A 14,880-nucleotide genomic window follows, 5' to 3' on the forward strand; every position below is an offset into this window, starting at 1 on the left:
ATCGCTCTGATGTAATCTGGTTTAACTAAAGCAATTAAACTATATTTACCTATACTCCTGTGCTACTTAGACAGGTTACATTTGTAGTTTTATGTTTATTGTTTATTTGTACATTTTGTAGTCAACAGCGCATTTGTAATTCTAAAGCGAAATCAAAACTAAGGAATATAGTTAACAAAAACCATTTTGAACAAACATCAAAATTTAAACCTATGCACATCATGTACAATACATATATTTCTATATAGTTTGGTGCTGCTGCCTCCATTTTTCAGGTTTCTATAGTTTTCGAGCTACTTATATTTTGTATTAGTTTTTGTATTTTGTGCTTTTTTGGACCATTTGAAATGCGTTTTATATTCTTATGACTATGACTGGAGAAAATTGTAAGCTCGCATAACGATGTCTTATTGAGCTAATAGTTAAAATTTTCCAATTTTGGTATACCATTCACAAATAGTTCAATATAGGTGTCATTTGTATCATGAAATATAATCTAAGATTCGACTTTGTCTGGAGACGTGATCTCAGCCTCCTTTAATGGCTGTGGATTAATATTCTGTTGAACCTTCTCATTGGTCTCGGCCTGCTTTTGTCGCTCATAGATGCGCACATCCTCCAGCGTCATACCGTACCACTCGTCCAGCCAGGCAAACGCCTGACGATGCCCCAGCAGCAAAATATCCCGAATGCCGCGCTGTATGAAGTCTTCTACTTTGGTTTGCAGGCCCCACACCTCGAAGCTGGCATGGACGACCTTGTAGGAGCACATGATAGGAGAATCTGTTTCACGCCAGCCCTCAATCAGTGGACCACGATCTGCAAAGGCGATAGATAATGATTAGATATAAGGTTTATGTTTGGCTATGCATTAAATTGAATTTAGCAAATATGATGAACTAACTTGTCTTTTCTGACTTGAAGAACTTTGGATCCTCTTCGCGTTTGTAATGCTTGCCCGTTAGCTCATCAAATGCAATGTCCACATGATCCACAATACGAACTTTCAACTCATCTTCGCTCAGATCCAGACACTATATAAAATCATATACATATGTACCTATATAAAAAGAAATTCGCTTAGGTTAAGCTAATGCTACTCACATTCTCTGTGCTGCCATTGTTATTCTCATATTTAGTCTTGATTAGAACATTTAATTTTGGTATGAAGGAACACTGCAAAATAAATAAACAGAATATATAGATTTAGAGTCCAATCAAAGTTCAGTTCAATTTAAATAATTACCGTGTATTCTGCCAATTGTTTAAAGTTTGTCGAGCACATACAAATATAAAAGGGGAAAAAGCAATAAATGATATATCTGTTGATTCGATCGATGTATGTTTATTTTTAGCTTAAGTTCTATAAAAACACAAATGTAATGTACCGACAGGCAATTAGCTCTACGAATTAATGACGGGCTGCGTGGGTGCGTATCGGAAATCTGTTTCGATTCATTGGAAATTTGTTTTATAACCGAAAACAGAAAATAATGGGATCGATGCGGATTTGTGGAATAACAAATTAGAAATCAAATTCTGTTTATTATTTTCAATGTTCTGCATTGAGTCTTATATTTTAAGTATTTTAGCTTAACTCTAACTGATATGATAAATAAAAATATATTTGAAGGCAAAGGGGAGACCTCTAGCTGTATTTGATCAATAAAACGATAACGAGTTGATTCAACCAAGTATCCATATCCCAAAGTCATATCAATCACTCAAATCAAAACATGTGTTTAAAGAGAAGCCCCGTCTAAACAAACTCTGTTTACGGCTCTCATGTTCCGGGGCTTATCGTGAGTACTTTAACGTATTACAGACAATTGAGCTACAACTGGCTTAAAGCTTCATGTGAATTGGCCCAGCTGTTAGCAATTTAGGCACCTCTGGTACTGTAGAGCATGGGGTCGTTTGAATTGAATTGGGCACGGAGGGCAGCTCTAATCTCTATATGTATCGCTCGCTCTATATAGTGTATATCCCGTCATGCTTACTAAATTTATGCTGTAAGCGTTATCAGACGTAATCAATGGCTGTGACTGTGACGTATCTGGGGTATGACAAGTGCGATATGAGCTCATGGATATGTACAGTGAAAACTAAGTTGACGGAGAGCTGAAAATTCCAGACAGCAACTACTGTACCATAATTTACTATATATACTATAAAATAAATTCAGAAACTTTTCAATTTATGAAAATTATTAAACTTCTAATTGCTGTTTATCTTCAACTAAATCCCTAATCATTCACTCAAAGCAGTTTCTACTGTATACAACTTTCAAATGAAAGGTCAAGCGTCTGCCATATGGCACAAGGGACTTAAAGGTTAATGATATAAATAGAAGTAACTTGCTACAAAAATAAATCCGCCGTATATATATATGCTTACCTGTTAGCGTATAAGGATAGTAATTCCATGATTTTTCCGTCACATAGAAGACGCGTGGACATATGGCCTGAATCCAGTAAGGAAGCCGACTGAAAAGATCGAAAAGATGATTAGAAAAGGATATTTGGACACGATTTTCGGCTATCGCACTTGGACAGGTGTATGCGCTTTTCCGTGTACTGTCCCTTGCCGTGAACGGGATCTTCGCATGGCTTATTGTCCATTACCTCGACGCCTTCGCCCTCGTCCGATTGCTCCAGACTGTGGCGCGCAATCATATACAGCTGACCGATTTTGTACTGCGAGCGAATGCGAAATGCTGAATTGTTAATCAATTGGCAAATACGGTATTTACTTACCTCCTCAACAGTGAGCGGCATGCAAACACGATATTCCTTTATTAACACCATATCGTAAGGTATTCAAAATAAAAATGTTACACAAATGAATTTAACGTTACGAAAGAACGGCACACGAGACGGAACGCAACTGAAGCAACAACAAAATAAAATGTTCTACTAGCAGCTTGTCGATGGAGCTATCGATAGTGTAATCGATTAGTCGTGGAACAAGAGTTTCATGTGTTCTTAAATGATTTCATGATTTAACTTTTAGTTCTTTATCAAATTCAATTTAAACGTTTTTGTCATTTGTAATTGTTTTAATTTATAACTTTGTTTGTTTTTTTTTTTTTTTTTTGTGAATCAACTCAACTGTTAATATTGAAGGCTGCTTGTTACCACCGTACTAGCCCTACCAATTTGAGTATATCGATAATAAAGGGACTAGCAGTCGACAAACGGTCACACAGGTCAATTGCTAGGGGTTTTTTGCTAATAGCGAATCTAAGCGCTGCTCGTAAAAACGTTGAAACGCGACAAAATAAGTTATAAAAATTAACTGCAATTCCATAAAAGCATATATCTGAGGTACGCTTACCAAATGTATATAAAATAACCACCGCAATCTTATGAAATCGTGCATAAATGAACTGCAAATGCAAGAGACTCTGCTGTGAAAAAGTGTCACAATAATAAATACACACAAACCAATACACATGCACATTACATAGATTTGCAAGTGGGTGTAAGTGATTGAATGTGTGTGAGTGTGTGTATGTGTTTGTGTTTGTGCGATACATACTCATCATTGAATTCGAATGCATCTAGTATAATTAATGCCTAACCACGCTCACTTTTCCCGTCTACAGTTCACTGCGACGCGACACAGCCAGCATATCCGCCATCGGCTCGGCTGTGGGACGTGCAATGTTTAGGATCCGTGTCAAAATGGGTCCGCAACGCAATCACCACAACAACAACAACAACAACAATGGCATCAGCAACACCCATGGCCGCATCAATAAGGAGTGGACCTGCTGCTTTGGCCTGCACGTACATACCGCTACGCTCATGATTGGCCTCTGGCATCTGGTAAGCGAAATTACGTCGCAATATCCTTGATCTTACTGCCTACGCATGACTGCAGCTAAGCACATACACACACACACACCCACACGCACACCCAGTCATGCAGGGACACGCATACACCCATTCGAGTTGACCCTGTTCAGTGTCAGACACGAAAGGGAAAAATCAATTGTCGCTGCACACGCAGTGACTCTCAAACTGTTGCCGACTCGCTTCGACTTTGAAAGTTGCACGAGCTAGACGAAGGTTGCCAACTTTCGCCACGCACTATTGTGACGTCACACGGCCGTTGCGGCGGACTGATTCGCAACTGATTCGCAATGCCCGATTCGAGTCATCTACCAAATCATCTGATTATGTTTTATTGAAAGCATTTACAGTTGTTATTCACGCGCTTACGTCGTGATTAAATGAAGTTATTTACGTTTTATCGTAATTTTTACTGATGCATTGCAAAGTGTCGGATTACGGTCTAGAATTTCAACACAGATATGTTTATGGCTGCATTGCAGAGGTTTTAGTCATGATGATTACTGTATTTAATTAAAAGCATACTTTTAGATATATAATTATATATGTACATATGTATATTATATGCGCCATTTACATTGACCTTGCACATGCATAAGTTATTAGCATTTGGAAGTTTTCCATTTCAATGCTTTCCTGTTTTTCTAGCCCTAACTGTAAACATTCGCTTTGTTTACTGTTTGCTTAACAATATCAGTCCAGTTATCTCTGACAGACAAGTCCAACTCAACTGAGTACATTTTGGCCTGACTTGACTCCCATTGTGAAAGAGTAAAACGAAAGCAAAATCTTTTTTTAGCGACGCTTGATTGTATTTGCTTGTATAGCTGTTTTGTTTCTTCTGCAAGCAAATAGTTTTCTGTATATCGAAATTCAGTTTATAAACCATTCGCCCAAGCAACTTCTGTTCTCTGAAATCAAATATCTTTTGGAGCAGCTGCCACAATTGACATGTTTTGAAAAGTGAACCACATTTATTAGGAAATAAATTTTTGATGTATAATGTTTTCGGATCAACAACAATTGGTGGACATGTGGTCACCGCTGCCCATCTCATGGGAGTCCAGTGCGATTACAAGGCGATGCAGTCAGATAATGAAAGGGAAGTGAGGAGATCTATTGTCCGATATAATCCCCTGAGCGAGGAGTCGGAGTGTGGCGAAGGCAGCGAATGGCCGGATGGTATCGAGGCAGAATCCCCTCAGCCCCCCGTGTGCCTGCCCGAGAAACCATACAACAGCCTGGAAGAGCGTTCACTGCACTCGCTGGGCTACGCATCGCTCGACGAGTGGCCCGAGACGGAGGGAACGCAAATGAGAGTTGATAAGCCGCCGCTCTACGATTTGCTGATGACGCTCGTGAGAAAGCATCTAAAAACAAATACCACGATTACCATAGGCGAGAGCTGCCTGCACGCTCACCTCATCGTGCTGCAGTGCTACTCGGGTCTCTTCTGCGATATCGGCAGCAACACGCTGAACGTGGATCTGCCCGCAGATTGGGTGACGCCGCGTGCCTTGCGCCTCATATACGAGTGGATGATTGTGGATGGGCCGCTGTTATCGCGACTCGGCTTGCTGGAGGTGCTACGTGCCGCCAGCTTTCTGCGGATAGTGCAGCTGGAGAGGCAGTGCGATCATTGCCTGGCGCACGCCATCACCGAGGAGTCGGCGGTGATGCTCTATCTGGAGGCACGACTCTTGCGCATGGAACGTGCCCATCGCTCGCAGCTGCAGCGTGTGGGTCGCTTCTTCCTGACTCTTGTCGCCTCGCAGGAGTTCCTGCAGCTGCCCCTGCGCGCCCTTCTGCTACTCCTAAGCTCGAACGGCATTTGTGTCAACTCCGAGCTGGAGGTCTTCATGTCCGCCGTGCGCTGGCTCAACTTCGATTGGCCCAAGCGACGACTGAATGTCACTCAGTTGATTGCCTGCGTACGCTTTGCTCTGGTGCCGCCCTGGCTGCTCATCCGCCTGCACGATCGGCAGTGCCAGTACGTTGAGCTAAAGCGCATTATCTCGCTGCCGGAAGTGCTGCAGCGCCTGCACGACGGCATTGGCTATACAACGACCCGGCTCTGCTATGGCGCCGATCGGGATGCCTTTCTGCAGCATCTGGAACGCACTGGCATGCAGCCCCCACAGCAGCGCAGCTGGATCTATGACGGCCAGTGCTGCTATCATCATCGACTGCACTGTCACATCGCCGAAGAGTTCACCTACGACACCTTCCTCAACTACCTCAACTGGCTGCAGACGCAGCATATGAACTACTGGCAAACCCTGGAGCCAGTCGACGCCTCAGAGTTGTGCCTCAGCTGCCAAAAAGAGCAAACAAAGAGCATCCAGAGTTAAGATTCACTTATTCTATTTTTGATTCGTGCTTTGCAAATATATATACAGATATTTGTTCTGTGAAAAAACGCCTATGCCTCATATAACATCTCCGAAGAGGTGCAGTCTAGAGACCATACTAATGTTTACACTATGAGAAATCTCTTCCTAACGGAATGATATTCTCTCTGGGCAAGCTTAGCCAAGGCAGTATGTGCTTATGTTCTATAGGTCGTTAGATAATCACTGTTGTAAGTTATTGACTAAGTACAAGTGTTTATAATAATAATGTCCCTAAATGTCTTACACACTTTTTTCATAATTCTTAACATAAGCACTCTGATAAACTCACTTCAATGAACTCCCATCGCCCCTCATTCCTCAACTTATCTACTATCCATAGTTATATATTCCTGCATTCTCCGTCTTTTCCGCAGTTCTTAAATATTCTGGCTCTGAGCGTGCTGGCTGTCATTTGGCGCAATCCGGAAATGATGGATGAATTGGAGAGCGGCAGCCATGACTTTACCGTCGATCTGAATGCACCGGCATTGCCCACACCGTTGAGCAAAGTGGATCCACCGTACGCCTATCGTGATCATTCCTTCAACTATCGTAAGCGTTACCGTAAGCACTAGATCTAGTTCAACTCCAGGCAATCAATATTTAATTGGCAATCTTCTCTTTGCAGAGAACTTTGATATGGGCGGGCTGGTGTGCACCTGCATGATAGCCATTACCCTGATGATGATCTATGGAACTATCAAGGGCAAGCCGTCGCATCTTTTGCCCTTCTTCTGCTTGCAGTTGTTTGACTTTGCCATAACTACGTGAGTGACTCGAAAATCCATTTGATATGCAAATATTTTGATGAATTATTTTCGCTTGACTTGTAGTTTGACTGCTGCTGGTTACCTATGCTATCTGCAGGCCATTCACCGTTTCATCGCCGAGTCTCATCGGCTGCCGTGGCGCGAGAAGCTGCTGGAGCTGCCCCCAGAGGAGCTCGTTGTGGTTGTGCTGGTGGTATTCGTGTGCATCGTGTTCCTTAAGGCCTACTGCATTGGCATCGTCTGGCGCTGCTATAAGTACTTGACGCTCCGGCAACAGCATCTGCGCAGCTTGCTGCCCTGCGGCCTGCCCGAGATGGCTGTGCGCGGCGGCATTGTTGGAGGTGGCTTTGGAGCTGAGGAGCGAGCATATTCGACTCTGCTGCCCAACTATGATGAGGCAATTGCTCAATATCTGAAGCAGGCACCACCGCCGTCTTACCAGGTGGCCATGTCCAACTATCAGAATGAGGACGAGACTGCGGCTGGCGGGGCGCAGGCTCAGGCAGACGGTGGCGGCAATACCCCACTGTTTGTGGCACTGAATGCTGGCGCTGGCAATGCTGCACCCAATATGGATGACAACCTGGACAACAACAACGACATGCCGAACAACAACAATACGGTTCATGTGAATGCCAACACGCCACCAATGCGGCGCAGCGAGCAAGCGAATCATGGCAGCGGCAACGTATCAGATGATAACAACGACGACGATGTGGATCTGGAGGTTATTGATGCTGGCATTGATGTAATCGAAGGTGCAGTTCCGCCACCGCCATACAACGATGTCGCAGCTGCTGCTGCTGCTGCTACTGCTGCTGCTAGCCATGCGCAAATGGGGGAATCACAATCGTCGCTCAGCCGCCAGGTGAACATACCCGGCCAGGTGCCTGGACGCAACGAGAGTCAGGCCTAAGTTGTGATTTCTTTAAAGTGTTTACATGATTATTGTGTTGTGAGCAGAGACCTTCGCCCACACGCTTCCCTGTCTCTCCCCTAGCTATCTCTCTCTCTCTCTCTCTCCATATATATATATATATCTTGCCCAAACATTAGCACATTTGTATTTTGTTTGAAATTCATTCCTCGTACCCCACTCTACCCTGTGCGCTCCCATAGGGACAAATCCAAACAGTTTAGTTTCTGCCACACTTTGTTCTGAATTGTCTATTAATATTGTATACAAAAAAAAGAAAGAAAAGCGCAAAAAAAATTATTGGCAAATGTTTTTGAATATAGGAAATCATTATAATGTATACCTCTAGCCGTCGCGTATTGTTGTTAAACTTGAAAACGCGTTAGCCCTATCCCTATGAATAAATATTCTCTGAATTTTGCTCTTCAAGTTACCATGATATATATATATATACATATATTAATATGTATATTAAAGCACTGGTTTTCATTTAATTATCATGCGAATTTTACCTAGTTAAGCGCGAGTAGTTGTTACCAAAAAGGAAAGGAAAGTGAGGAAAAGAAAGGAGAGCCACATCGGATGTTACACGAATCTAATAAAGGGAAGTCTATGCGAACGCATACTCTTTTTATGTTCTAAGCTAACTGTAAGACTTTGTGCATATTATAAACACAGTATGTCAATTTCCATTTAGGTTTTTGTCAAACTTTTGTTTTTTATTTCAATTACCACACTTCAAAGACATCCAAAACAAATAACGAAAACTACAAAATATAACAATATTTTATGTATGTACAACATCTATATGTATACTGTATACTAAATATGCAAAGATATTCGAATAAATATTAGTTTAAAATGATATTTATATGAATTGGATTATTTATTGTGTTTTTTTTGCATGTTGCAGGCAAGCCTTCCTTATAGGGAGTATGTGGCATATTCCTGATCTGAGTGACGAGCAAATCTGATCTACATACATATATAAACTCTAGCTATCTGTCTCTCCCTCTCTCTCTCTCTCTCTCTCTCTCTCTCTCTTTCTCCCTCTCTTACTATTATCTTCACTGCCTATTTGCCTCTCTCTCTATCTGTCTACCTCGCTTTCTACCTGACTCTATATGCTTCTCTGTCGAAATGTATCATCAAGGCAACTCTTTGAACAAGAGAGGCTGAAGGAGAACAATTCAGCTGTGTATGTATGTGTATATACTGCTGCTCATACTCACTCACGCATTCAGCTGAAGTATTTCTCACCCACGCATTCCCCTTCAGCTTTTCTCACCCACACATTCACATTCAGCTTATCTCAGAGCAAGGCTCAAATTTTGAGCGCGACCTTGAGTTGGAGTCGGAAGAGTCGCCTTCCTATATAAAGGCAAGTATGTTCTGCTTCTCCAGTTACATTCTTGACCTGGACCTCGAGCAGTGCGGCGGGACTTTCTTCTCTTATGGTAAATATTTAAATGTAAATATCTTAATAAAAGTTTGTATAGCAATATTATATAATTATTTTATATCGTAAATATCAAATATTATAAAATGGGAAATTATTTTGTGAAAGATCATAGTAATAATTATCGTTTTTAAATGATCATCAGAATAATAATTATTATGATTATGATAATTAGGATTACAATCACTGAATACTCATTAAACTCATTAGCTGGAATATTCAAGCAACTATTTAGAAGTCAATTCGTGCCTTTATCAAAATACTGTGAATACAAATACCAAGAGAGTTCCGTATATTGAATATGAAATTATCCCAAGTCACCTTATAATTAATGGAATTTAAGAACTATGTTTAATAAGTAGCAGACTTGTACTAATCATTAATCATTAAATGTCAAAGGAATTAAGAAGTTTTTCCGTTATGTAGGGTATCGACTAGTTAATAATTAACTAACTATTTAATTGGGAACGGTCTTCTAGAATTTGGGCGGCCACACGCCACTGGGCGTGGGCGTGGCTTTGATTTATATTTATTCTGGTGACCATTTCATTCACAAACAAAATAATGAAATTATTCGGAATTTATTGGAACAAATTCAGCGATAAGATTTCCATTGTGTTTACGGTGCGGAGAGCTGAATATAGTAAATCATGCGGCAAGTCAACATTAAATCCATCATCACGTGTTTTCATAAAGAAGCGATTGATTTTTGACTAAGTCAGTGTGACGCGAATTTTCAACACAGCTCGGAGTACCCTGTATATAATCAACTAAATATGTTCATATGATGATTAATAATAAAATTTGTTTATAAATAAATATATAATCGATTAAACTAATTGACTGATTTATTGTTCAACTGTCATCCTACCCAAAATAGAATAACTTGGAAGGGATAAATATTTATGGAGAGGCTCATCGGTAAAAAGGATTAAGTGGACGTTGTTTATCTCCCTCCGATAGAGGAGACTAAGAGTCTGAGACCTGTTTCGCTAATCAGGCCTACTTATAAAATATGAGTATACCCTCTATTATTCGTTCATATAGGTACAGGGTATTCACGAAAAACGCAACAACACTGGAATAGAATTTGTATATTATTATAGTTGTTATTGTATTCTTCTTATTTATTTGTTGTAAAAAGTTGACTAATAAACGTATTATCAACTTACGTATCTGTTTGTAATCAAGTAGAACCACTCTAGAGGGGAGTGTCCGACTAGACAGCATGACTTGGACTAACGAAGTGCTTTTCGCATATTCGATTTATTATACTTATAAGTAATAAAGCAAGCATAAGTATCTCTGTGTATAAAATTACTACAATAGTTGTTGTAGATAAAGGATTGTATCATGAAGAAATCAAAAATAGACTGTCTGACCTTTTACTACCGGCATGTGTGTGCCATAAATGTATCAAATCGTATCTTTATTATAAATTAATTGAATTTGATAGATTTGCTCGCAATTCATAAATTTGCACTAAATTTAAAAAATGCCAAACTCATCCGATTGATTAAATATTATTTAACAAATAGATAAATCTCACGCCATTTTCAACTCCTGTGGCGTATATAAGCAAAGGCGATGTTATAGCCGACATCAGTTGAATTCTCGTAGTCAACAATTCACCATGGTTAGCAAGGTTATCATCGCTCTGGCTGTGCTCCTCTGCGCAGAGGCCGTCCTCGGCGTTGCCGTTGTCAGCAAGTCGGCTTGGGGTGCTCGCAATCCCAAGAGCAAGACCACTCTGGCCGGCTCGCTCAGCTATGCCGTCATCCACCACACCGCCGGCAACTACTGCAGCACCCGCGATGCCTGTGTCAAGGAGCTGCGCAACATCCAGGCCTACCACATGGACAGCCTGGGCTGGGCTGACATCGGCTACAACTTCCTGATCGGCGGCGATGGTTCTGTCTACGAGGGTCGCGGCTGGAACGTTCTGGGTGCCCACGCCACCAACTGGAACTCCAAGTCCATTGGCATCTCCTTCATGGGCAACTTCAACAACAACCAACCCACCGCTGCCATGATCAGCGCTGCCAAGGGTCTCCTGTCCGATGCCGTCTCCCGTGGCCAGATCAAGTCCGGCTACACTCTGTACGGCCATCGCCAGGTCGGCTCCACCGAGTGCCCCGGCAACAACCTGTGGAACGAGATCCGCACCTGGGCCAACTGGAAGGCCTAAGAAGTTCTCGAAAGAATTTCCAATATAAACAATTTTTAAATGCTGCATAATAAAAATTTATAAAAAATATAATTATCTTTACAGAGTTATGAATTCATTTTTCAAAACCAGTTTTAATACGTTGAAAAATGTTTTCTATAAAAAAAAAAAAACGTTGCTATAATTATTCTTATTATTATCAATTGCTTTCTACACTCCATCCAGTTACAGTTAGAGTAATCTACTATAAAAATTTCGTTCTGGGATCAAATCAATAATAGACAATCACAATTCAACTTATCTCGTGTACTTTTGATTCTAGGGTATTCAGAAATAAGGCCAAGCCGATTGAAATGCAGACTCTCCCGTGGCCAGATCAAGTCCGGCTACACTCTGTACGGCCCTCGTCAAGTCAGCGCCACCGAGTGCCCCGGCAACAATCTGTGGAACGAGATCCGCACCTGGGCCAACTAGGAAGGCTTAAGAAGCCTACGAAAGGATTTCCCTCAAATTCTAAACTTTTCTTTTTTCCAAATGCTGCATAATAAAAACTTATAAGAAAATTCAATAAACTTTACATGTGTCGAGATTAAGCGACGAATGACTCAACGCAGGGGATTTCAGAAGTGAGCTCTATGGGAACACGGCCTGAGCTTTACTGGGCTGATAAGTTCAGTCCTCCAGTGCTGGGTCACAGTGTGAATCGATAAGCAGGAGAATATTTAACTATAAAAATTTTGCAGTTATTTTGGATTGGGTTTTGGATGTCTTAATAAATACAGATCTAAAGGTCCACTGAGCCACTGATCTGATGGAAACTAGCTCTGCTTTTTGTTGGTATATACATACATATATATATATATATTATTTTCACTATATATTCGTTCTACTCTTTTATCAGATTAATCATTCTAACTGAGTATTTGTTTATGTCCAAATATATTCCAACTGATCTTTTTGCATATGTAAACAATCTCCAGCTACTGGGGAAGGCCTCCACGAAAATCCCCCATTGAAAAATATACGCCCAGTCTTACGCATTAATATATTATATTTTAAAAGTTTTTATTTTGCAGCTTGAGTTACGTAGTCGAGCGTCCATTTAAGCCCTCCAGTTGGCCCAGGTGCGAATCTCGTTCCAGATGTTGGTGCCGGGGCATTCGGTGGAGCCGACCTGGCGATGGCCGTACAAAGTGTAGCCGGAGACGAGCTGGCCACGGGAGACGGCATCGGCCAGGAGGCTCTTGGCCGCTGAGATCTGGGCCGAGGTGAGTCTGTCGTTGTTATAGTTGCCCAGGAAAGAGATGCCAATGGACTTGGCGTTCCAGCTGGTGGCATGGGCGCCCATCACGTTCCAGCCGCGACCCTCGTACACGTTGCCATCGCCGCCAATCAGGAAGTTGTAGCCGATGTCCGCCCAGCCGAGGCTGTCCATGTGGTAGGCCTGGATGTTGCGCAGCTGCTGCTCGCAGGCAGCGCGGGTGCTGCAGTAGTTGCCGGCGGTGTGGTGGATCACGGCGTAGCTCAGCTTGTTGGCGAGCGTGGATTTGCCATTGGGCGAGCGACCGCCCCACTGCGACTTGCTGATGATATTCACGCCGAGGACGGCGTTGGCGCAGAGGAGCACGGCCAGAGCGATGAGAGCTTTGCTTGCCATAATTCTCGATTGGATTTAAGACTTGTGTGAAGGCCGATCGATGTGGCGCTACATTTATAGAGCCCAGAGAGAGGTGTGTTATCTCTTCCGAATGATTCGCACAGCACACGACACTTGATGCGCCAATATATAGGTATATGTACAATATATATACATTTATATATGTGTATATTCATAAGAGGGTTGGGGGACTTTTGATCTGATACGCAGACAATCTAGGGAAGGTTCTGATACTCGTGTGTCTCCCCAGCTGTGCTCGAATGAGTTTTTAATCAATCCGAGTGCAATTTAATTAATTTGTTCAAAATATACTCGTCGAGGTTAAAAAAAAAAATTATTCTTGTCATTTTTTGAGCAAATCGTCTATCTGTTTTATAGCTCGATTAGATTGAGATGTGACTTTTCTGTGTTGGACCTACAAGAGTTTATTGGCTTTTTGAATATATAGGTGTATGTATGTGTGTATGTATATATATGTATATGTATATGCATGTCAGTATGTATGTGCATTGATACTTGAAAAACTTTAATAGATTTTTGATAGCTGCTTGGCCCTCAGCCTTGTCTATCTATCTCTTTGTATGAAAGCCTCTTCAGTCTTGCAGCTTTATAAATATTTTTAAATATATATATATATATATATATATATATATATACATAGAATTGTACAAATATACTTTTTTATATCATAAGTTAAACAATTGAATCATTTTATTTCTATATCATTCAAATCAAAACTTTTTTTTGCGACTTCTGTTTTGGTTAAGTCTAGTGGGTCCAGCTCATCCTAGCACATTCAAATCCGTTAGGGATTTATATATTAATATTACCATTAATTGAATAATGAGTAAGGTATAAAATCTATATTTCAAATACTCTACAAATATTTAAAATGGTTTCTACCTATTGTCTATCTGTCTCTTCTATATGGTTCTAGGTATCCCCTTCTCTTCAATATTATAATAAAAAGAGATGCTAATCATTTTAATTGAATCATTCATTTATTGATTAGTGAAGACAGTCAGTGTGCTCTAAGCCCTCCAGTGGGACCAGCTGCGAATCTCGTTCCAGATGTGGGTGCCGGGGCATTCGGTGGCGCTCACCTGACGATGGCCATAGAGGATGTAGCCGGAGGCGAGCTGGCCACGGCTGACGGCATCGTTCAGCAGACCCTGAGCGGCTGCGATCATGTTCGGCTCCAGCGTGTCCCAGTTGAAGTTGCCCAGGAAGGAGATGCCAATGCTGTAGGGATTCCATTCGGCGGCATGGGCGCCCAGCGAGTTCCAGCCGCGACCCTCATAGACAGCGCCATCGCCGCCGATCAGGAAGTTGTAGCCGATATCGGGCCAGCCCAGTTCGTCCATGTGGTAGCTCTGGACGTTGCGCAGCTGCTGTGCGCAGGCAGCGCGAGTCTCGCAGTAGTTGCCCGCAGTGTGATGGATGATGGCGTAGTTCAGGTAGTTGTCCAGGGCAACGCGATAGTTGGGTGCACGGCCACCCCACTCGGCCTTGGAGACGATGTAGACTCCCTGGACGGCGTACTGGCCGCAGACCAGCACAGCGAGAACTAGAGCAAACCCTGCCTTAGACACCATGGTTAAACTTTGCTGATTGTGTTTAGCTCCATCGATGTGGGGCATTTATAAATGCAATTTCTTGGC

At 41.9% G+C, this 14,880-nt stretch overlaps 5 protein-coding genes and 1 long non-coding RNA gene across 7 annotated transcripts; 4 read left to right on the plus strand and 2 right to left on the minus strand.

Annotated features, from left to right (window-relative positions):
• Window positions 1–80: 80 nt before the first annotated feature.
• Window positions 81–2,913, minus strand: LOC6580091 (cytoplasmic phosphatidylinositol transfer protein 1). Its single transcript, XM_002005925.4, has 7 exons — window positions 2,757–2,913; window positions 2,548–2,696; window positions 2,398–2,486; window positions 1,247–1,254; window positions 1,105–1,176; window positions 905–1,034; window positions 81–819 (listed from the first exon to the last, which is right to left on the minus strand). The coding sequence occupies exons 1-7, from the start codon at window positions 2,805–2,807 to the stop codon at window positions 497–499; spliced, it is 822 nt and encodes a 273-aa protein (XP_002005961.1). The 5' UTR covers window positions 2,808–2,913; the 3' UTR covers window positions 81–496.
• Window positions 1,678–2,221, plus strand: LOC122757750. Its single transcript, XR_006357884.1, has 2 exons — window positions 1,678–1,802; window positions 1,872–2,221. It is a non-coding gene; the product is annotated as an uncharacterized LOC122757750 (long non-coding RNA).
• Window positions 2,914–3,192: 279 nt separating the features above from the next.
• Window positions 3,193–8,730, plus strand: LOC6580092. Of its 2 annotated transcripts, none has more exons than XM_002005926.4 (5): window positions 3,193–3,326; window positions 3,608–3,830; window positions 6,625–6,814; window positions 6,879–7,017; window positions 7,084–8,730. In XM_002005926.4, the coding sequence occupies exons 2-5, from the start codon at window positions 3,666–3,668 to the stop codon at window positions 7,934–7,936; spliced, it is 1,347 nt and encodes a 448-aa protein (XP_002005962.1). In that variant the 5' UTR covers window positions 3,193–3,326; window positions 3,608–3,665; the 3' UTR covers window positions 7,937–8,730. The 2 variants fall into 2 exon arrangements, with proteins under 2 accessions (XP_002005962.1, XP_015019574.1); XM_015164088.3 differs by having other exon boundaries at window positions 6,625–6,802.
• Window positions 3,844–6,601, plus strand: LOC26527826 (actin-binding protein IPP). Its single transcript, XM_015164089.3, has one exon. The coding sequence runs from the start codon at window positions 4,853–4,855 to the stop codon at window positions 6,206–6,208; it is 1,356 nt and encodes a 451-aa protein (XP_015019575.1). The 5' UTR covers window positions 3,844–4,852; the 3' UTR covers window positions 6,209–6,601.
• A 2,258-nt stretch (window positions 8,731–10,988) lies between the features above and the next one.
• On the plus strand, window positions 10,989–11,655 carry LOC6580093 (peptidoglycan-recognition protein SC2). The gene has a single exon (XM_002005927.4). The coding sequence runs from the start codon at window positions 11,029–11,031 to the stop codon at window positions 11,581–11,583; it is 555 nt and encodes a 184-aa protein (XP_002005963.1). The 5' UTR covers window positions 10,989–11,028; the 3' UTR covers window positions 11,584–11,655.
• Window positions 11,656–12,595: 940 nt separating this feature from the next.
• On the minus strand, window positions 12,596–14,852 carry LOC6580094 (peptidoglycan-recognition protein LF). Its single transcript, XM_002005928.4, has 2 exons — window positions 14,256–14,852; window positions 12,596–13,236 (listed from the first exon to the last, which is right to left on the minus strand). The coding sequence occupies exons 1-2, from the start codon at window positions 14,812–14,814 to the stop codon at window positions 12,665–12,667; spliced, it is 1,131 nt and encodes a 376-aa protein (XP_002005964.2). The 5' UTR covers window positions 14,815–14,852; the 3' UTR covers window positions 12,596–12,664.
• Window positions 14,853–14,880: the final 28 nt, after the last annotated feature.

Source organism: Drosophila mojavensis, unplaced genomic scaffold (assembly GCF_018153725.1).
Source record: "Drosophila mojavensis isolate 15081-1352.22 unplaced genomic scaffold, ASM1815372v1 contig_80, whole genome shotgun sequence".
Lineage (NCBI taxonomy): Eukaryota > Metazoa > Arthropoda > Insecta > Diptera > Drosophilidae > Drosophila > Drosophila mojavensis.